The 21,235-nt window shown below is 46.2% G+C and overlaps 1 protein-coding gene across 2 annotated transcripts in view; it reads left to right on the top strand.

The window, feature by feature from the left end:
* The window catches only part of LOC101155308 (collagen alpha-1(XVIII) chain), a 43,250-nt gene that overhangs the window by 10,875 nt on the left and 11,140 nt on the right, over positions 1–21,235 (top strand). For both annotated transcript variants that reach the window (XM_011489122.3, XM_011489123.3), the window contains exons 3-17: positions 9,054–9,301; positions 9,373–9,543; positions 9,955–10,086; positions 13,220–13,294; positions 14,966–15,055; positions 16,202–16,331; positions 16,581–16,612; positions 16,818–16,982; positions 17,069–17,095; positions 17,199–17,252; positions 17,320–17,391; positions 17,470–17,517; positions 17,623–17,748; positions 20,754–20,807; positions 21,175–21,210. In XM_011489122.3, coding sequence (XP_011487424.1) covers positions 9,054–9,301; positions 9,373–9,543; positions 9,955–10,086; positions 13,220–13,294; positions 14,966–15,055; positions 16,202–16,331; positions 16,581–16,612; positions 16,818–16,982; positions 17,069–17,095; positions 17,199–17,252; positions 17,320–17,391; positions 17,470–17,517; positions 17,623–17,748; positions 20,754–20,807; positions 21,175–21,210 — 1,460 coding nt within the window. The remainder of the gene's footprint in view (positions 1–9,053; positions 9,302–9,372; positions 9,544–9,954; positions 10,087–13,219; positions 13,295–14,965; positions 15,056–16,201; positions 16,332–16,580; positions 16,613–16,817; positions 16,983–17,068; positions 17,096–17,198; positions 17,253–17,319; positions 17,392–17,469; positions 17,518–17,622; positions 17,749–20,753; positions 20,808–21,174; positions 21,211–21,235) is intronic.

The raw sequence follows: 21,235 nt of genomic DNA on the forward strand, positions 1-21,235 counted from the left end.
TAGCTTCAACCAGGTAAATGTAGCTGAGCCAGGTAAATGTAACTTCAACCAGGTCAATGTAGCTTTAACCAGGTCAATGTAGCTTAAACCAGGTCAATGTAGCTTCAACCAGGTAAATATAGCTTCAACCAGGTCAATGTAGGTTTAACCAGGTAAATGTAGCTTTAACCAGGTTAATGTAGCTTCAACCAGGTAAATGTAGCTGAACCAGGTAAATGTAACTTCAACCAGGTAAATGTAGCTGAGCCAGGTAAATGTAGCTTAACCAGGTCAATGTAGCTTCAACCAGGTAAATGTAGCTTAAACCAGGTCAATGTAGCTTCAACCAGGTAAATATAGCTTCAACCAGGTCAATGTAGGTTTAACCAGGTAAATGTAGCTTTAACTAGGTAAATGTAGCTGAACCAGGTAAATGTAGCTGAACCAGGTAAATGTAACTTCAACCAGGTAAATGTAGCTTAACCAAGTAAATGTAGCTTAACCAGGTCAATGTAGCTTCAACCAGGTAAATGTAGCTTTAACCAGGTAAATGTAGCTTTAACCAGGTAAATGTAGCTTTAACCAGGTCAATGTACCTTAAACCAGGTCAATGTAGCTTAACCAGGTCAATGTACCTTAAACCAGGTCAATGTAGCTTTAACCAGGTCAATGTAGCTTCAACCAGGTAAATGTAGCTTAAACCAGGTCAATGTAGCTTAAACCAGGTAAATGTAGCTTAAACCAGGTCAATGTAGCTTAAACCAGGTAAATGTAGCTTTAACCAGGTAAATGTAGCTTTAACCAGGTAAATGTAGCTGAACCAGGTAAATGTAGCTTTAACCAGGTAAATGTAGCTTAAACCAGGTAAATGTAGCTTTAACCAGGTAAATGTAGCTTAAACCAGGTCAATGTAGCTTAAACCAGGTAAATGTAGCTTTAACCAGGTAAATGTAGCTGAACCAGGTAAATGTAGCTTAACCAGGTCAATGTAGCTTAAACCAGGTAAATGTAGCTTTAACCAGGTAAATGTAGCTTAACCAGGTCAATGTAGCTTTAACCAGGTCAATGTAGCTTAAACCAGGTAAATGTAGCTTAAACCAGGTAAATGTAGCTTTAACCAGGTAAATGTAGCTTTAACCAGGTAAATGTAGCTGAACCAGGTAAATGTAGCTTAACCAGGTCAATGTAGCTTTAACCAGGTAAATGTAGCTTTAACCAGGTAAATGTAGCTTTAACCAGGTAAATGTAGCTGAACCAGGTAAATGTAGCTTTAACCAGGTAAATGTAGCTTAAACCAGGTAAATGTAGCTTTAACCAGGTAAATGTAGCTTAAACCAGGTCAATGTAGCTTAAACTAGGTAAATGTAGCTTAAACCAGGTCAATGTAGCTTAACCAGGTCAATGTAGCTTAAACCAGGTAAATGTAGCTTAAACCAGGTAAATGTAGCTTTAACCACGTAAATGTAGCTGAACCAGGTAAATGTAGCTTAACCAGGTCAATGTAGCATAAACCAGGTCAATGTAGCTTAAACCAGGTAAATGTAGCTTAAACCAGGTAAATGTAGCTTTAACCAGGTAAATGTAGCTTTAACCAGGTCAATGTAGCTTAAACCAGGTAAATGTAGCTTAAACCAGGTAAATGTAGCTTTAACCAGGTCAATGTAGCTTAAACCAGGTAAATGTAGCTGAACCAGGTAAATGTAGCTTTAACCAGGTAAATGTAGCTTTAACCAGGTCAATGTACCTTAAACCAGGTAAATGTAGCTTAAACCAGGTCAATGTAGCTTAAACCAGGTAAATGTAGCTTAAACCAGGTCAATGTAGCTTAACCAGGTCAATGTAGCTTAAACCAGGTAAATGTAGCTTAAACCAGGTAAATGTAGCTTTAACCAGGTAAATGTAGCTTAAACCAGGTAAATGTAGCTTAAACCAGGTAAATGTAGCTTAAACCAGGTAAATTTAGCTTAAACCAGGTAAATGTAGCTTTAACCAGGTCAATGTAGCTTAAACCAGGTAAATGTAGCTGAACCAGGTAAATGTAGCTTTAACCAGGTAAATGTAGCTTTAACCAGGTCAATGTACCTTAAACCAGGTAAATGTAGCTTAAACCAGGTCAATGTAGCTTAAACCAGGTAAATGTAGCTTAAACCAGGTCAATGTAGCTTAACCAGGTCAATGTAGCTTAAACCAGGTAAATGTAGCTTAAACCAGGTAAATGTAGCTTTAACCAGGTAAATGTAGCTGAACCAGGTAAATGTAGCTTAACCAGGTCAATGTAGCTTAAACCAGGTAAATGTAGCTTAAACCAGGTCAATGTAGCTTAACCAGGTCAATGTAGCTTAAACCAGGTAAATGTAGCTTAAACCAGGTAAATGTAGCTTTAACCAGGTAAATGTAGCTGAACCAGGTAAATGTAGCTTAACCAGGTCAATGTAGCTTTAACCAGGTAAATGTAGCTTAAACCAGGTAAATGTAGCTTTAACCAGGTAAATGTAGCTTAACCAGGTCAATGTAGCTTAAACCAGGTAAATGTAGCTTTAACCAGGTAAATGTAGCTTTAACCAGGTAAATGTAGCTGAACCAGGTAAATGTAGCTTAAACCAGGTAAATGTAGCTTAAACCAGGTAAATGTAGCTTTAACCAGGTAAATGTAGCTTAAACCAGGTCAATGTAGCTTAAACCAGGTAAATGTAGCTTTAACCAGGTAAATGTAGCTTTAACCAGGTAAATGTAGCTGAACCAGGTAAATGTAGCTTAACCAGGTCAATGTAGCTTAAACCAGGTAAATGTAGCTTTAACCAGGTAAATGTACCTTAAACCAGGTCAATGTAGCTTTAACCAGGTCAATGTAGCTTCAACCAGGTAAATGTAGCTTAAACCAGGTAAATGTAGCTTAACCAGGTCAATATAGTGAGTGACGAGTGTTTATCAGGGAATCGGCTCCTGTTCAGGCTGTCGGCTTATATGGACACCAAGCTTTGTGCACACTAGTCCATGATTCTGCACAAACTTCTCTGACCATTTTTCTTTTTCTGTGGCCAGAATTGACATTTTAAAGAGAAAGAACTTGAGTTTAAGGGGATCAGTTGAAACTGGGAAGGTGTTTGTTTGGTAGAGAGATCCTCACAGCCTGATGAGCTCATTCAGAGGCCGCCTTCTCCTGGAACCACTGATTCAGTGTGTCTGCTGTTGGAAAGTGTTCGGTTTCTGCCAAACGGAGAATCCTGAAATCCTTTAAACTGTCCCAGGATTTTCTGGAGGTCTGAGCCTTTCAGTGAAGGTGGAAGTGAGGACGTTAACACGGGTTAGCTGGACATCAGACCACCGGCAGAGAAGAAACCAACCCATTTGGCTGAGGAACATGAAGCCCCGCCCCCTTGGTGAATCTTGGACCAAACACAAGAATGCACTCTGCAGGACGCTCGGCCTTTTTACCTCCATCCAGTCCTCACTTTACCATCACACATAAAGCTCCTGTTGTACGTCGGCGGTGGAAGTCAGAGCTGAGAGATGCTTCTCTTAAAGCTGCATGTCTGCGTGACAATGAGCTCTTTGTTGGCGTTCACGGCGCAGGATTGAACTTCATCAGAGAATCTGATCGGCTCGGTGCAGCCGGTTCTCCCGTGATGGTGGCTGGTGTCTGCAGAACATCATTTCATCTCTCTGGCTGTGTGATGGCAGCACACGCACCGCGTGACCCCGAGAACCACCAGCTGCACGCCACCCACAGGTTCCACATGCTGCCCTTTCTGTGCAGGAAGACCCGAATGTCAGGCCAGCGGCTCCTGCAGCAAAGAAGGGGCTTTGTGAGCGTGCTCTACAGAAACATGCGTAGGAATGCAGTGATGGCGGTAAACGCTGGCATGAAAGGAGCAGGATTGACAACTAAACAACTAACTACACAATTAAAATGTCTTCTCCATCAGCGTCAGAACTGAAATGCAGTCTGACTTCAACATGACACGGTGTTTTACCTGTGGCAGGTTTTTGTCTCCATGACAACAATAGCTCACACTGTTAACACCAATGTAGGTGTAGTTTTTCGTTTGACAAACTCTGGCTGTGCTGTAAAACCTGGTTTTATGGGAAAATCCGTCCTGTTTTCTGTATCTGTGAAGGATGTCCTTCATGCCGGAGGCAGCAGAAGAGCTAAAAACCTGGAAGTCTGGGTGGACATGGGGGGGCATCTGCTGAACGTAGAGCTTCCTGTCGTTTCCTCAGCATCTCAAGCGTCTGCATTAACGCATCAGTGTAGGCTGCAGCTGCTGATACACATCCTGAAGAATGTTTGTTCCCTTATTTTGACACCAAATCTTCCTCTTTAACCTAATTCTCTTCAGGGACTGCTGCTGGAATGCTCTCAGAAAGGTAAAGGTTGAGATGAGTGAAGGTGCTGGTGGTTTGTGAGGATCTCAGATGTGGAGGTGAAGCTCTCAGCGCCGTCCATGAAATCGACCTTCAGAGGGCAGACAGCCAGAGAAAACGCTGCTGTTGGGTTTCGGCTGCAGCTTCTTGTGTGTTTTGGCCAAAACTTCAGTTTCAACCTGATTTGAGGACGGAATCAGATAAGTTTAAATGGATCAGGAAGATCGGATCCTGCAGGTTTTTGATGTGGAAGTGGGACTATTTGTGCAGGACTTGTGTCTTTTCAGTCATGGTTGGTGAGCCGTTTGGTCAGAAATGCTGAAAGGAAAACACTTTATTAATCTGCTGATGGGATCAAACTGCTAAAGGATCTCAGTTCTCCGACTCGTCGTCCTTTTCATCTGCATCCAGACCTTCCTGTGGGATCATGAGAGCTTTAGCTTTAGTGGAATTCCTTGAAATACTGAACTTTTGGGGAATTACTAATTAGGACTAATTGCATTGACTGTTTTCCCGTTTTTCTCCTCACATGGGACTTTCTATCTCAAGCCACAAAAATCTGAGCTCCTGCAGGATGCTGAGTTTGCTGTTTTCCACAGCTGCCCTGAGCCGGGGTTAACCGAGGACATGGGTCTGACTGTAGAGCAAATAAACGAGGTACTGTGTACCATTTTATTCACTGTACATGTACGGCGACCTTGAGTGCTCAGAATAATTCATTTTAAATATGAAATGTATGATTAATATTTTTATTACAACAGAGGGGTTAAACATGTAAACAGTATAGAGAAAGTGTCCTTCATGACTCTGTGCTTCCTGCTGTGACATCACTTCCTGTAATGTCCCCCCACCCGGGCTGACCCTGAGCAGCCCCCTCACCAGTGATACAGTCAGGATGCTCTGGATAATGGTGGAACCGTCTGCAGACGCGTCATCCTAACGGAGAGCTGACGGAACCGTCAATGTTCTCTACTTACATCCATGACAGGCCTGAAGGACTCCTTTGACGTGTAAAGTCTTCTCCAGGTGACGTAAATAAAAGCTCCGGTCCTGCTGAAGTCCAGAGCAAGCGGAGAACACTGCTGTCTCTTAGAGCTGCACGGGTTCCTTCACAGCCTGCAGCTCTGCATGTATGAAGGACCGCATTGATGTGTGCAAACATCCCCGACGTGAGCCTCCAGGAGCCGACTCCACAGCTGTCAGCACAGATACTTCAGAGGAAAATCCTCGTGAGGATTTTTCAGCTTTCTGCTGCTCTGGGAGAACACAAAGAGAAGCCCAGGAACCAAAGTCTGCCGGGTTTTTCCCTCCATGTGTGGTTGATCTGCTCCAGTAAGGTGACTTCACCATCTGGGATCAATAGACGCGGCAGAATCAGCCACAAAGCGACTGTTTTGGAGGAAAATAGTTCTGAGAAGCTGCCTGAGCCCGTCTGCTGGATTGTTGTTCTGGATTTACTGTGAGGGTTTTTGTGTACTTGTTGGTTTTTGTTTGCGGCTGTGCTGTTGAGATCAAAACATGGCGGTTCTGCATCATGAAGTCAAACCTGGACATTTCTCCATCAGCTTGAGGAGAATTATTCTCCTCACAAACTGAAGGAGATTGGCTGAACAAAAACATTCTGCTAATGATGTTCAGAGGGAGAGCTCAGCTTTATTATCTGTAAACGTACTTTAGAACATGAACTTCAGCAGCTGCTTGCTGTGAGAACAATAGTCTGGTTTTTGGATCCTTTGGTTCTTCTGGTTTGAGTTCCTAACTTCAGGAGGTGAAGAGGATCAGTTCTGGTTTTGGATGAAGAGTCAAATGACATTTGTTGAATACATCCTCAGTAAAATTGGTGTATAAAGTGAAAACTCCTTGTGGTTCATATACTGTGACAGTGGGGGGTCATTCATACATGCTGGAATCACGTTTCTGTGTTTTCATGTATTGTCCCTAAACATGCAGACAAACTGGGATGGATGAGCTTTTATTGTGAAAGGATACATGTTTGCAGAACATTACAGTGTTACTAAATAGCTGATCAGTCTGCAGCTTGTAATGAAATGAAATAATCCATCCTCAGCGCCTTGGACCTCAGACCAGCTCCAGACAGGAAGACACGCCTCCATCCGTCATCACCGACACATTTCTGTCTGAATCCAAACACAACAGGTCTTTCAAACCTGCTTTAAGGTGCACCTGGACTCCGAGCAGAGTTTCATCCTGGAGTGTTTTGCTCACCTGAACAGCCTCTTGGTTATTCCTGAACTGCAGAGTTTTCAGTGCAAAACAACTTTTTACTTGATCCCTTTATTTTGAAAATCCCAGTTGTCAACAGTTACTAGCTGGTTAATTTTTCTGCCAGTACAGCACAGATGTGTTTTTCTTTAGTCTGAAAAAGACTGTGGAGGATGAAGTGGGTGGAGTTAAAAGGATGCTTCCATTCCATTCCATTCCATTCCATTCCATTCTATTCCATTCCGACTGCAGCATGACTGCAGCCGGCGACTGCAGCCAGCAACTGCAGCATGACTGCAGCCAGCGACTGCAGCATGACTGCAGCCGGCGACTGCAGCCAGCGACTGCAGCATGACTGCAGCCGGCGACTGCAGCATGACTGCAGCAGGTCATCCTCTCAGCAAACGGAGTCGACTTAACTGAGGCAGTGTTTCGCCTCAGACAGCGAGTTCCGTGCTTTTGTTCTCCTCTGTTCCAGAGCAGATGGAGGGGAAAGCTAGAGAACTTCATGTCTGCAGATGAAGACATTCAGAAGTGACTTATTTCCCTTGGACCCGTCTCCATCTCTTCATGGTTTCTATCTGGCTGTTCAGCTGTGACTCAGTGGAGGAACAGCTGCAGTGATGTCACAGCTGGCCAGGAGACGGAGCGAAGTGACGAGCTGAGCTAAGGTTATTTCCATGACCTCTGGCTGGAGACGAGGCCTCTAACAGTAAAGTGTTCGTTTTGATTCCAAAACGTCTTTTTCTGGAATCAGAAGTGGGTCAGAGGACAGCTGGAGGAAGTTTGGAGATGCTTTGCATCAATTCTGATGTATTTGCAGATTTATTTTGGTCAGGAGAGGATCAGGAGTTTTCTCATCAATTCAATTCAATTGTATTTGTATAGCCCAAAATCACAACAGCAGTCGTCTCGATGGGCTTTGTGTGGATAAATGTAGGGTAAAACATCATCATGAATGCACACAATTCAATAGAAAGATTCTAAACTAGACTGGCATCTCTGGCCTTAGACCCTCCTCCTCTGTGAGGAAAAACTGATTCAGAAAATCCTGAAAAACGGATTCCTGAAAAACGAAGAAACCTCAGCGGTGTCCACATGAAGGAGGGATCCTCCCCCAGGACGGACAGGCAAAGCCATCATCAGTCACGCCCATCTTCACCTGAAAATCCACAGGTGTGGTTTTCTTCCAGAACGGCTCCATGCAGCTGCAGTGAGTCTTCATCACGGCGTTCTGAACTGCAGGAGCTTCCGTCTGATTAGGAGCTGGAGGTAGAAGTCTGTTCCAGGGAGTAAACTTTAACAGCCTCACACTCGTGCACACGGGCAGCCCGGCTCCATATGCAGACTCTATGGCACAGAACCCACTCCTTCTGATTTTGGGGAATCTGCCCCCCACCCCCCAGGCACGAGCACGCGCCACGCGGTGAGTGTAATTTGCGGGAGCCGCCACTGTGCAGCTCGTGTTAGTGCGACCTAATGCCTTCCAGATGCCAGACGCACAACCTGCTGCCCAAACGCAGGGAAAGAACAGACCATTGTTCCTGGGGTCTTCCCATTAAGGAGAACCAGGTGTGTGTCTGTGTTGGTGTGTGTCGGTGTGTTGGTGTGGGTGTGTGTCGGTGTGGGTGTGTGTCGGTGTGTGTGTGGGGGGGGGCAGGGTGTTGTGCAAAGGGCACGGCGGTTTTTGCACAAACAGTCTGGCACTCCTGGGAAGCTTGGAGGATTTCTGGGAGACTGACGGTCCAAACAAAGGAGAGTTCAGCCATGACTGCACTATGGGGGGGCTTCTTGGTCTCTCAGTGAGGTTTATGGGATGTAACTGAGAATCTGTCAATGCTGCTTAAAGAGGGGGGCGTTTCAGACGGAAGAGCTGGAATGATTACATGAATGCTCCATGACAGGAGCTCTGCAGAGCGGGCTGCACGGCGGTGCATTGGTCGGTGCTCTCACCTCACCGGTTCGAATCCCGGCTGGGACCCTTCTGTGTGTTCATCATGCACAGGTTTTCTCCGGCTTCCTCCCACAAAGACTTGGGTGACTTTAACGTGTGGGGGCGTGACAGACCGGTGACCCCGTGACCCCAAAAGGGATGTAGAGAGTGGATTGGAGGAAAATGACTCGTACTGCCCCCTGCTGTTTGATAGTGGGGGGGGTCTGAAATCCAGCTTTGGTCTGATGCAGAGTCTGGAGTCCGCTGTAGTTCAGGCTTTTCTGTGTGGATTTGAGATTCTAAATGTTCAAAATGACAATGTTTCTGTTGTTTTTGATTAAAAAACACTTTTCTGTTCTGTGAGCTTTTGAAGAGGAATCCAAATGTCTTGGGAGGAAGACCAAGCCTCCTATTGACTGGAATGGAGAGCATCTCAGTGAGGCTGTGTCTTTGTTTTGTCTGTCAAACTTTCTTTTCTTGCAGCTCCATGTGGTGAAGGTGTTGGGAGCCGTGTCCTCCTCCTCTGCACTCACGCGTTCTGCTGTCTTTGTAGGCCGCGGCCCTCAGAGCGCCTTGGAGCTGACGGAGCTGATCGGCGTCCCCCTGCCCCCCTCCGTCTCTTTTGTCACTGGCTTTGAGGGTTACCCGGCTTACAGCTTCGGCCCAGACGCCAACGTGGGCCGCCTCACTAAGTCCTTCCTCCCTGACCCCTTCTACCGGGACTTTGCCATCACCGTCACAGCCAAACCAACCACCCGGCAGGGGGGCGTGCTGTTCGCCATCACAGATGCTTATCAGAAAGTGAGGCGTCACTCATCCTTCTCCCCGTTTGTCCCATCTTAGAATGACAGATGACTGTTGTCCTGTGTCAGACGGTGCAGCTGGGCGTGGCTCTGTCTGCGGTGGAGGATGACTCCCAGAGGATCGTGCTGTACTACACGGACCGGGAGGCGGGACCGGGAACGCAGGAGGCAGCCTCCTTCAAGATGGGAGAGCTGACGGGCAGATGGGCACGCTTTTCTCTGAGCGTGAAGGGTGCAGAGGTGAGAGAGACGCTCCTGTCTGAAGCATGAGGGTTCATCACAGCAGCAGCTCCACCTCAACTCAGAGTTTACCTAATAGATGTGTTTAAAGCATCAGGAGAGGATCCAGCCACACTAGACTGAGCGGTTCTTTGTCATAATGCATGGGTCGGAGGGTCACTGGATCTGGTGGAACTGCAGCTGCTTTTCTGCAGGTTTACGCTGAGTTACGACTTTGTGCATTTAAGTTATTTAGTAGTTTTTCTTCCCTCTTTGGGTCAAAGGTTGATGTTTTAAGATGTGACTCCAGTCTGAATGGATTTCCATTCTAGCAGCAGCAGTGTTTCCTTTGGGCCGGTGCTTCCTGACGGTTGTTATCTGCAGGCTTTGTGGCTGCTCTCCATCCCGGTTGTGTCTCTGCGTTTGCTGCAGGTGCGTCTCTACATGGACTGTGAAGAACACCGTAAGGTCGCCTTCTCCAGGAGCGCTCGACCTCTGACCTTTGAGGCCAGCTCTGGGATCTTCGTTGGGAATGCTGGTGGAACTGGGCTTCCCAGGTTTGTGGTAAGTCCTCCGTGTGCAGCCCCTTCCCAGCCGTCATCTCGGCTCTGCTTTGTGTCAGGCAGCATGCTTCTTCTCCCTAACATCGGTGGGTTTTGATCAGCGCCGTCCAAATGAACACTGAAGTCAGAACGGGCTGCACAGACACAGGGTGGCGGTTTGCTTCCTCACATTTGAGAAGCTTTAGTTGGCAGCTTTACGATCACCACAGGAGATCATGAGAGAGGCAGCACATGTCCTGGGAGAGCTCATAAATGAGGAGATTTACATGTTTGGAGGCGAGCTGCTGCTCTGTGATCTGCAGAACCTGAACAGAACCAGCAGTGGTAGAGATGATGGGATGGAAGCTGCAGTCAGTCTTTCACAAGCACAGTTTGGGATGAAGGTATGCCAGCTTCTGTCGTAACAGAAATGACCCATCATGCTCTCCCAGCTGCTGTTTGTGTTGTCTGAAGGGAAACAGGCGACGCAGGTCAAACATCACAGGCTCAGCGAGGTGTTTCCACACGGCTCTTCCTGTTATCAGCATTGTGTCAAACGGGGCGTGACTCCGGCCGCTATAGGAGCTGGAGGTTACGCTCAGCCGTCATACGGCGTCTCATCTACACAGGACACGCCCCTTCTCCAGGGCGTGGTCTGCATGTCGACACAGCTGATGAGTTTACTCCGTATTTTTCAGGATGGAGACTTTTTGTGAAGACAGGTCAGATCAGTGGGTCTGAGTGGGTCTGAGCAGACAGGAAGTGACTTTCAAAATAAAAGGCGAGGCCACACATGTCCCCTCCAGATAAGAGCCGGACCTTGGAGTAGCTTGAAGCTTTTGCAGTGATGCAGCTTGATTTTGCCGTTACTGGGTTGGTTTTAAGCAAACAGAGGAGAATCAGGAGTCCACATTAGCATCTTTACAAACCCTTGTTGTTAGTTCATGTCTTCAGGCTCTCTATAAAACAAAATCACCATCTTTTAACATCACATCACCGTTTTGGAAGCTGAAAGGATTTTTCAGGATTCGTTTAAGATGAAAAAAGAATTGTTTTCTAACTTTGTGACGTCAGGAGGATTTAAGTTTAAGGTCGACCTCTAGAAAAACCTCATGAAGAACCGGGTTAGAGTTTATCCAGGTCATTGCAACCCCCATGTCCAACAAGGAGGACGCTGATTGGTTCTGGAAAATAAGGCGTCTCATTAAGCCTTTAGTGCAGAAATTTGAGGAGAGTTTCAAGAGCATCTGAGGGATGAGAGAAGAGTTTGTGGGTTTATGGGGAGGTTCTGGCTCTGATGGACTTTGATTAAAACACCAACCACACGGAGATTGAGTTTCCTTACAGACCAAGCTGTCTGTCCTCCGTTCCCGTCCGTCGCTCCATGACGGACGCCTTGGCTTTGCTCGCTGTCTCTCCTGCCAACAGTCTCCATGTCTTTCATTAGTCCCCTGGCCGCCGCCTCTGCCTGCTCCTTCAGTGGTTCTGGTCCGTTCAGCTGTTCAGCGTTGGACCTGCAGCTCAGTCGTGTCCTCGGGCAGAAAAGGCAGCAGCGGCCCCCTCCCTCATCGCTGTATATGAGCTAACATGGAAAATGATTACAACACTCCCAAAAAGCTGGGCTTTGTGAGGTTTCTGTGTGCAAAGACCAGATTCTGCGGCGGCTGCTTGTTTTGCTCGGTGGTTAAAACCCGTTTTCTGTTCAGGAAAGTTTGCACTGAGGTTTCGCATCATTTGTTCCCATTCAAAGCTGCTTTCCTGTTGTCCTGCTGGCTGAAATGGAGTCGTCCTCCTGACTGATGCTGCAGACGTGGGTGTTCATGCTGAAGCCCCTGCAGTTTGCAGGCGGATCAGCAGCAGAATGTGCTCTCATTCCTCTCTGGCAGGCCTGATAAGTGAGTCGCTCTCTGCTGCTTTGGCAGCAGCTTCCCTCGACATGGAAACTGCCAATAAAGCAGACATGGAGCAGAGCGTTAGGATTGCTTAACCTTTTCTCGAGGCGTCTCTGACATCTGTTCCAGTCTGTGGACTCCACCTGCATGAACCACAGCACTTTGTCTGAATGAGATGTGTTAGCTTCAGGAAAACGTCAAAGACCCCCCCCAAAAAGAACGCTGGAGACTCTCCAGTCTGGAAAAGGGACTCCCAGAGAATGTAACCCGGAAGTTAAACGGAGAATTTCACTGTAATCTTCTAGCTTTTGTCCCAGTCTTCCTCAGCGAGACTCATCAGAAGACAGAGTGGGAAGTTTCCATGACGTCACATGGGTTCCTCCTCATCTGACAGGGAGGCGAGCAGAGGAAACATCCGCCTCTATGAAGCTTTTCCTCATGAAGAGAGTTCTTCTCCTTCATGGAGACGTTTGCATCTTCTGTCAGGGCTCCTCTGTAAAACCCAGCAGGTTGGTGTTTTAGGAAACTAAACAGACGCTGGATTTCTGAGAAAAGTTCCTCTGTGGGATCAGACTGAGGAATGTTCTTACAAAAACTGTGAGAGATTTCCTTGATGTTTCCTTCACAGATGATTGTGGTTTGGTTTGAGTCCAGCAGCTGTGAGTCCTCCAGCGGTTCCAGTAGAACAGCTGTTTGTCGTCTCTTCTGGTCTTATCATCGTTAGTTCAGCAGAGACGGGACGGCCCTTCAGCTTTTAGGACCAGAGCTGTGCTTACAGGACCAGCCGCTCTCCCAAACACAAGACTTTTAGCTTTTTTATGAACGTCTGAGGAAACAGAATCTACTCTGTGAGTTCTTAGGAAGGAAAATTCCTGCAGCAAATCTCCCAGTTGGACAGAATCCATCCGTGTTCTGACATCTTCAGGAAAACCAGGCTTCACATATTTATAGAAAAGCTGGGAAAAGATTTTTCTTCCTCAGACATTTGGTCCAAAGTGAAACGAGCTACAGACACTATTGTGAAGGCCTGCTTCAAAGATTGAATCCCAACAGAACCTCTGGCTGAAATGTCCCAGAGGACCTCCTGAGCAGACCCAACACGAGAGCTAACAGGAATCTGATGATGGGATCACGTGGGGCCTGAAGCTGTGGGGGTGCAGGCAGAGCTGCTGCGTGGGAAAGAATTCCTGCGTTTTAATGAATTTCTGTGACTCAGACCGGTCCAGATTAATGTACGGCTCTTCCTCCATTGCCCCTTTGCAGGGCTCCATCCAGCAGCTGGTGCTGAAGTCGGATCCCACGGCCGTGGACGACCAGTGCGAGGAGGATGACCCCTATGTGAGTGACAACCCACTGCTCTACATGCTCTGAATGTCAATGGAACTGTCGCCCCCTCTGCTGGACGCATCAGGAACTGCAGCATTTAACAGTCAAACGTTCATTAGCATGTCTGTTTGAACAGGTGAGGCCTTTACCTGATCAGTGTTTGGGACATTCAGTCTTCTTGGTGTTTAGCTGCTGTAACCCTTCTGCTATTCTAGGCACTTTAACATTGGGAGTGGGGTCATCTAGACCCACTAGACAGTGCTCTGAACCTTTTTTCTTCAATGATTTGTGATCTTCACTGGTGTCCATGGATTACATGAAATCTTTCCACCTTTATCCATCTTTGTCATGGTAGGAAGAACACGTCAATATAAGGGGGGGGGGGGTCATCTAAGATAGAACAAGGGTTAATTGTCCCACAGAATCATTCCGACTATCCGTCAGCAGCAGATCACTGAACAGAAATCATCTGAAAACAGTTAATTAAATGTAACCACATCAGCTTCCAGTCAAATGTTGTTCATCTGTTTTCAAATACATGAGAACATTAAAGCAGACTAAACATCATTAACTGTCTCTTATGTCTGTTTTTACTCCATGAAACATTTTCAGATGGAATCTCAATGTTTGATTTTATTAGTTTATTTCAAGCATTGATTGAAAACAATACAAGAAAAAGTTCACACAGATTTATCAAAGTCATTACAGAAATAATGAAAAGCATTAATGTAAAAGTAATACAAAAAAAACTCAGAAAAACTAACATAAATGTAAGAAGAAAACATCACTCATGGTCATAAATGAGCATTTTTGCAGTGATGCATTAAAAACACACATCAGTAAATATGATCATTAACTAAAGGACTGGAAAAAGGTGAACTTATAGAATCCACTGAGTTTTTGCATTTGATAGTTTAGCAGAGTTTTCACATTCTGATCAGATCAAGTGCAGATTTTTTCAGCCTGCAGGCTTATTGATTATCCTCAGAAAGTATTCTTTCATGTTTCAGTAAAAACTAACATGAATCATGAATCACACGCCGTGGAAGAGATTTACCCAGAAATCCTCCCAAAAAACTGCAGATCAAGTCAAGAAAACTCATATTAACCAGAGAGAAGTAACCATTCATATATATATATATATGTATGAATGAATTTGAGGAGATTTTCCTTTAAGCGTTTAGCAGATTTGCATGAGTGTAAATGTAAGTTTTATTATGTTGAGCAGTAAAACCGAGTTTCTGTCAATGGGACGGACAATAAAGTTTGTATAACTTTATTGTTCTTTCCATCAGATGAATGTCTGCCGTTTAGTTCAAAGTTCTGAATTTGAACATTTCCTACATTTTGACAGTTTGATGAGATACATAAACAAACAAACTCAGATTTCTTTGGATGGTCGTCCTGCAGCTTCGTTCCTTCACTGTTTGGAAACGGAGGCTGTTTCCTGCAGAGCACAGCGTCACACGACGGCTCCCATAAAAATCCCCCAAATGTTTTCCCATCCGGATTTGGAAAAATGATCCAACAGGAACTCCATCTGCGAGTTTTGAAGTTGACTCTCAGCAGCGGTGGGAACCAAACTCATCTGTTTCTGCTCACTTTTCTTTCCCACTGCTTGACCTCAGATGACCTCTGACCTTTTCCATCTTCTAAAAAGTTGCTTGATGCTTTTCACTGCAGGCCTCTGGATACGGCAGCGGAGACGACAGTCCTGAGGATGAGGAGGGAAAAGAGGAGGTGAAGAAGATGGTGGAGGAGCGAGAATATGTGGTGTGTCTGCGCGCACACACACCCACACACACGCACACACACACACACGCACACACATGCACACATCACCTTCAGAAGCAGCAGCTCACAGAGCGGAAGAGCAGATCTGACAAACACCGTTTCTCTGAGAAACGTTGCAGAGAGGAGTTTGTTCAAGCGAAATAAAAGAAAACCAGAAAAACATTTTTCACCATTTGGTTTGAAACCAAATTAATATTTCATAATTAATTAATATTTTCTTATTATTTGTGCCTTTTCTGACTTTCCTGCAGTTCAGATTCACATCATGTAAACCCTCAGAGACACAAACTCTGGAAAATTAGGGATTTAGGTCTTAATTCTTGAACTGAAGCACAGAACAGACGACTGTTTTTGGCTTTAAAAGTTGAAAGTGTTTTGGTTTTGGTGACTTCCCCTCATGTCTGCCATTATTTACACATAGTTCCACACTTTTCTTCAAAATCTTGACTTCAGGCATCCCAGCGTTTTTCTCATTTCTTCACTAGAAGGTTGTTCACGTGTGACAGATGATCCGTCTGCAGTAACAGCAGCTCTTTAGCGGATCGTCTCTGATCCCTGCAGAGAAGTAATCCCCGCTGCTGGACGCTCAGCGCCTCACCAAAGGAACCATTGATACAAATGCTCTCCTCAAAGAGATTCACTGCATGTAACCAGATTATCTCCTCCTTGTTGCTCCTGGGATCAGAATGGCTGCCATCAGTCAAGCATCAGTGATTTTCAGCGCAGGTTTCCAGATGCGAGGCAGAGATTTCCCGCTCATTCCCTCAAGGACGGACTGAAATCCAGGAGAGATTTATGGATTCTTCATTGGCAGTGGTGTTCTGAGGTTCATCAGCAGCAGATCAAGCAGGAATCCTGTTGAAGCCAGAGGATCAGTGTGACGTGGAGGATCCCTTCAGTCTGCAGTCGGACTGAAGGGATCCTCTGTGAAAATGTTAGTTTTGGTTCAGAATCTGTAAGAAAATCCAACAAGAAGCCAAAAAATGAATGTGCTAAACATCAAACAGTTTCAGTTTTGAAGGTCAAACGTCTTTTTACAAAATATTTAACTATTTTTTTAAACTTATGGCCCCTTTTAGTTTGTTTTCTTTGCGCATTTTCAACTTTAATTTTGTGTTCAAACAGTCTTTTCCAGATTTGGACTCAACCTACAGCGCTCCAGTTCAAGCCCCGCCCACTGAGGTGTCACTCATCGACGATGAAGATGAAGAGACAAGGGATGGTTCTGGACACATGGAGGAGTCAGCACTGACAGGTAAAACTGGCAAATTCTGGTTCTGGATCGGATCTGTTTTCAGTTCCCACTGCTTTTATTTTGAAAATGCTCCACAGCCATGTTTGTAGTCCCAAAGTTCACCACCAGATAGCGCCAAAGCAGCATTTTCTGCGCATGTTTCCATCACCAGTCAATCCCACGGGCCGTGAAAACAAGAACTTTACCTTCGTGTCACGAGACTTTTCCCAAAAATGAAGAGATTTTCTGGTTTTTTTTTGTCTTTTTCAGTCCAGTCCGTTCAGACTGCTTCTCCTGAATCTGTAAGTTTTTATTTTCTGATCCTCAAAGAAAGTCTTATTGATATTTTGAGGAACATCAAACTTGTAAATGTTTGTTTAAAGGACAGGTTACTGTAAACGTAAAACTCTCAGCCTTTACTTTGTAATGTTTCAGAGAACAGCTGACCCTTTATTTTGTTCCTGTTTGTAGAAGTTCAACTGAACCAAATGCTTTTTCTTTTATCAGTTCTCTCCAGGACAGAAGGGGGAGCCAGGTCCCCCAGGACCCCCAGGACCCCCTGGCTCTCCTGGACGAGCTTCAGACGAAGGAGGGGTGCCCGGACCGCGGGGTCCACAGGGACCCCAGGGGCCTGCAGGACCCCCCGGACATCCTGGACAAGATGGACACTCTGTGAGTTTGACATTTAGGACTTTCTGCTTGTGGGATCAGGATTTGGTCCTCGTGGACTCAGATGGTCTGGTTTGTGTTCTCTGCAGGGAGGTAAAGGAGAACCCGGTCCTCTGGTGAGTCAAGTTTCCATGTCAAAGCTGCTTCCATGAGATGATCACCTTCGTCCATCGCTGTTTGACATCACCTTGGATCTGACTGCCAGTTTTGTCTCCTCAGGGACCGCCAGGATTCCCTGGGATTCCTGGAGAGCCTGGTTCCAAAGGGGAAAAGGTAAAGCGGTTAGGTTTGGGTTGGTGGTGACGCAGAATAAGACGACCTGTGCTGCTGTGTCCCTCAGGGGGATGCTGGTGTGGGGCTGCCTGGCCCCCCAGGACCTCCAGGACCTCCCAGCAAGTCCCCTAAGATCCCGGTCAGTGTTTGAAGGGTATATATTTGGAAACATGAGTGAGCGTGGATTGGCCTGATGGTATCATGGTTTGTCAAACAGGAGGGGTCTGGATTTGAGGACTTTGACAGTGACGCAGAGATACTTCAGGTAAAAGAACTTCAGTCTTTTGAGTTTCTAGATGTCTTCAACAAGTGGATGCAAAGTGATTTCAAAGTATTTCAATCTTGGTGAGGATTTTATTTTTGTTTCTAGGGCCCCCCAGGACCACCGGGACCCCCAGGACCACCAGGGCTTCCAGGAAGCCCGTCTGAAGACGTCTTCACTGGGCTTCCTGGCTCTCCAGGGAGAGATGGAGAGAAGGGAGAAGCAGGTCTTCCTGTGAGTTCTGGATCTCCTGAATGAATGTTCAGGACCGTTTTCTTACCCAGGACTCTGAACTACAAACATCTGATGGTTTTCTGCTCCTCAAGCCTGGAAATGTGTCTCTGATGCATTGTGGGTTAGTGTGACCAACCAATCAGCATCACAGATCCATTCGTTAGAAAAAATGGCTGTGGCTCCGCCCCCAGAAACAGCTGCTGTCAGCAGAGCTGTGAAGATCTGCTTCACGTTGGTGTTTTTGTATTTTTCGGTTCTTCACTAAATCCGGTTTCTGAAATTCTCACTGATCAGAGGATCCATCTGGATTAGCAGGAAGACTCTTCACTCTTCTTCTTCTGTCTGCAGCTCATCCCTCCATCTCTGTCTCCCTGTGTCCACCATGTCAGAAATCCTCAGGCGCCCGTTGTTTGCCTTTGTCACCTCCACCTCCATCTTCTGCTGCATCTCCCTGTCCTCCTCTGGCCTTTTCTCTTACCTTTTCTTCCTGACTCCGGATCTTCTTCATTCCACCTCCAAGTCTCCTGATCTGTTCTCCTCGTTCCAGACGACACACTGGATGTGCAGTCTTTGGAGAAGCCTCCTAATCTCCCAAACTCTGTTTCACCTCCTCCCTAAAAGCAGCACAGAGCTCTTTCATCACTTTATCTTCCTCATAGATCTCCTCATGGATCCTTAATATGTATCTCCACATGGATCTCCTCATGGATCTCAACATTGATCTCCTCATGTATCATTTAATAATAATACATTTTATTTAAATGGGGCCTTTCTGGGCACTCAAGGTCGGCTCACTGTACAAAAGTATTTAAAAACCTAAACATTTCATGGATCTCCTGATGGATCTCCTTATGAATCTCCTTATGGATCTCCTCATTGATCCTCTCATGGATCTCCTCCTTTGGGTTTTCTCCTCCGCTCTTGTCTCCATCCACACCATGATCAAACGTGATCATGGTGTGGATGGATCTTTGCTCTCTCTTCATCTCAATCCTTCACTCCTGAATGACCCGCCCTCCTCCTCCTCTTCTCCAGTCCAGTTTACACCCTGAAGGTCAACAGAACTGGTGTTGGTTGTTGTTAACTCAGGACTGACCCGGTTTCAAGTTCTGTTTGTGATTCACATGATTGACTTGGTTTGATCACAGATGTCCTTCCTGGCACAAACCTTTGCATTTACCCGGACTTTGGACAGGCACATGAAACGACAGGACTCTGCCCCCTTGTGGTTTTATTTAAAGCACTAAATTATTTACAACGACCTAAAAATGATTTTAAACTACCTGTGCAAAAAAAAAGGAGGTTCATTTACTTTCTTTATTTTTTATTTTTATTTTCCACAAACCTGTTTGGTACCAGAGTTCTGAGTCTTGGATTGTTACATCAGAAAGTTCTGAATCATGAACTTGTTGTCCCAACAACCATGTTTTTTCTTAAATGTGGTTCACTAAAGTCAGTCTTCATCCCTCAGGTGTGATGAGGGCGGTGGATCCTGTTTGCTGTTTTCTCAGAGAAGGATTTGTCTTTGTGGATTTAATTTAACATTAATCAATATGGGGGGGGGGGGGGGGTAAAGCTGCTCAATTAGTTATCGATTTCTGAGGTGGATTAACTGTGCTGCTCTGCTTCTGGGTTTGGGTCAGGTTCTGGTCTGGTACCAATAAAAGAACGTTTTCTCCCATCACGCTGGCTCCCATCATGCTTTCCTGTTATGGATTTCCACACAGGATGTGAAACAGTAGGAGCACATTATTGAGGCAGGCAGGATTTTCAAATACCTTCCAATAATTCAGGTAAAGAGCCTTCATGTTTGTGTCTGGGGGGGGGGGGGTCCATCTCTGAACCCACAGACCTGGTAGGAGCTGGTTTCAGTGGGACTGGTCCTCGGTTTACCCTGCAGTCAACAGCTGGCACTGCAGCCATGAAGCAGAGCTCTGTTGCTGCGTTCGGAGGGAATTTCAGTTTTCTTGATCCTTGCGTGATTTATGTCGTGAAGTGTTTCTTGCGTTCGTCATTCGTGTGCTGATGTCTGTCGAGGGTTTCGTTCGATGGGTCTTTATGTGAATTTGGTTTGAGCTGTTCAAATATTTTGCAGTTCCTGAGTCTGTCTGTTGCGGGGCGGGTCTCGGAAGGCGGCTGGGTAGGGGCGTCCGCAGACTCTGGTCACGCACCCCATCTGGGTGGGAGCCTCCCCCATCGGCGGCAGAAGGCCGTGTCACACAGCAGTTGTGTACATTTTGCGTATATTGCACGGACTAAAAGTGGTCACACGTGAATCTACGTGGAAAAAGTTGTGGTCGTTTCTGTGAAATGTCATGAATAAATAACGTTAAAACCACGGAATGAGTACGTATGAACCACGCAAAGAACACGTGAACCTGCACTTCAATGAATTTCTTTACGTTGACATTCAGCAGGAATCACGGCGCATCAGCACCATGGTCAGCTCCCGCCGGGTGCCCTCGCGTTAAACGGTTTGATTGCCCTGATCCAAGGCAGCCCACTGGGGGGGGGGTCTCCCGCCGAGACGGAGGACCCCCTAGGGACCTGACCCCCCCCTCCGAGCGGGAGACACCCGCGTGAATTTCACCCGGTGAAAGATTTGGCTGATGTATTTCCCGTTTCTGATTATTGCGCTGTTTATACAGAGATACGCAGAAACTGCGTAATTATCAACCGACCCAACAGCTCCAAACCGAATTCACGTAAAGAGCCGTCAGCCTCAACGGACATCTGTGCACATCCACGAATGATGAACGCAGGAAACGCTCATGAATTGTCACGCAGGAAGGCTGAAGTTTCCCCCGTGGACATGGTACGTGGCGGCGGCGTGACGCGGCTTTGACATGACTGCTGCTGTGGCTCCTGGTGTTGTAAACGCTGTTCAGGCTTTTAGGCCCAAACTGCTGTTTACGTCGTGGAGGTTTATAGCTCTTCGTGCATTTATTGTAATAAAATGTGGCTCCAGGCAGAAAATCATTGAATCTGTGCTACAACTTTTGCAGGGGATTGATGGAAAAGATGGAGAAGCTGGGCCTGTGGGGGAGAAGGGAGAAAAGGTGAGCCAATCACTCCTTTCTATAAAAAAAGTGGAAATGAAGGTAAAGCTGCGCGTTAAGCAGCTGGGGTCTGCACCAGCAGCAGCTCCACCTGCATGTGTGTGAGAGCACTCTGATTTCCCTGGTGCACACCTCTTAGCACTCAGCTACTAAAAACAATTACACGCACGCCAAGTAACCACCTAGCACAAAGAGCCAATCTCTTAATGAGTTGACCCTCCGGACTGATGAAGGCGAGGGCCTCCAGTGTAAACAAGTCTTGCTTTCTAGCGGCTCTGCTTTTGAATTCCAACCAGCAACAACAGCCTGTCTGCACTCAGCGCTGGCGCTAATGTGATTTCATTATATTTCATTTGTTGCCTAATAGGGAGAGGCTGGCGTGAGCGGGCCACCAGGACCAAAGGTAGGATCTGTTTACTGCCTGTTTG

The sequence above is a fragment of the Oryzias latipes genome, chromosome 20 (assembly GCF_002234675.1).
Source record: "Oryzias latipes chromosome 20, ASM223467v1".
In the NCBI taxonomy this organism is placed as follows: domain Eukaryota; kingdom Metazoa; phylum Chordata; class Actinopteri; order Beloniformes; family Adrianichthyidae; genus Oryzias; species Oryzias latipes.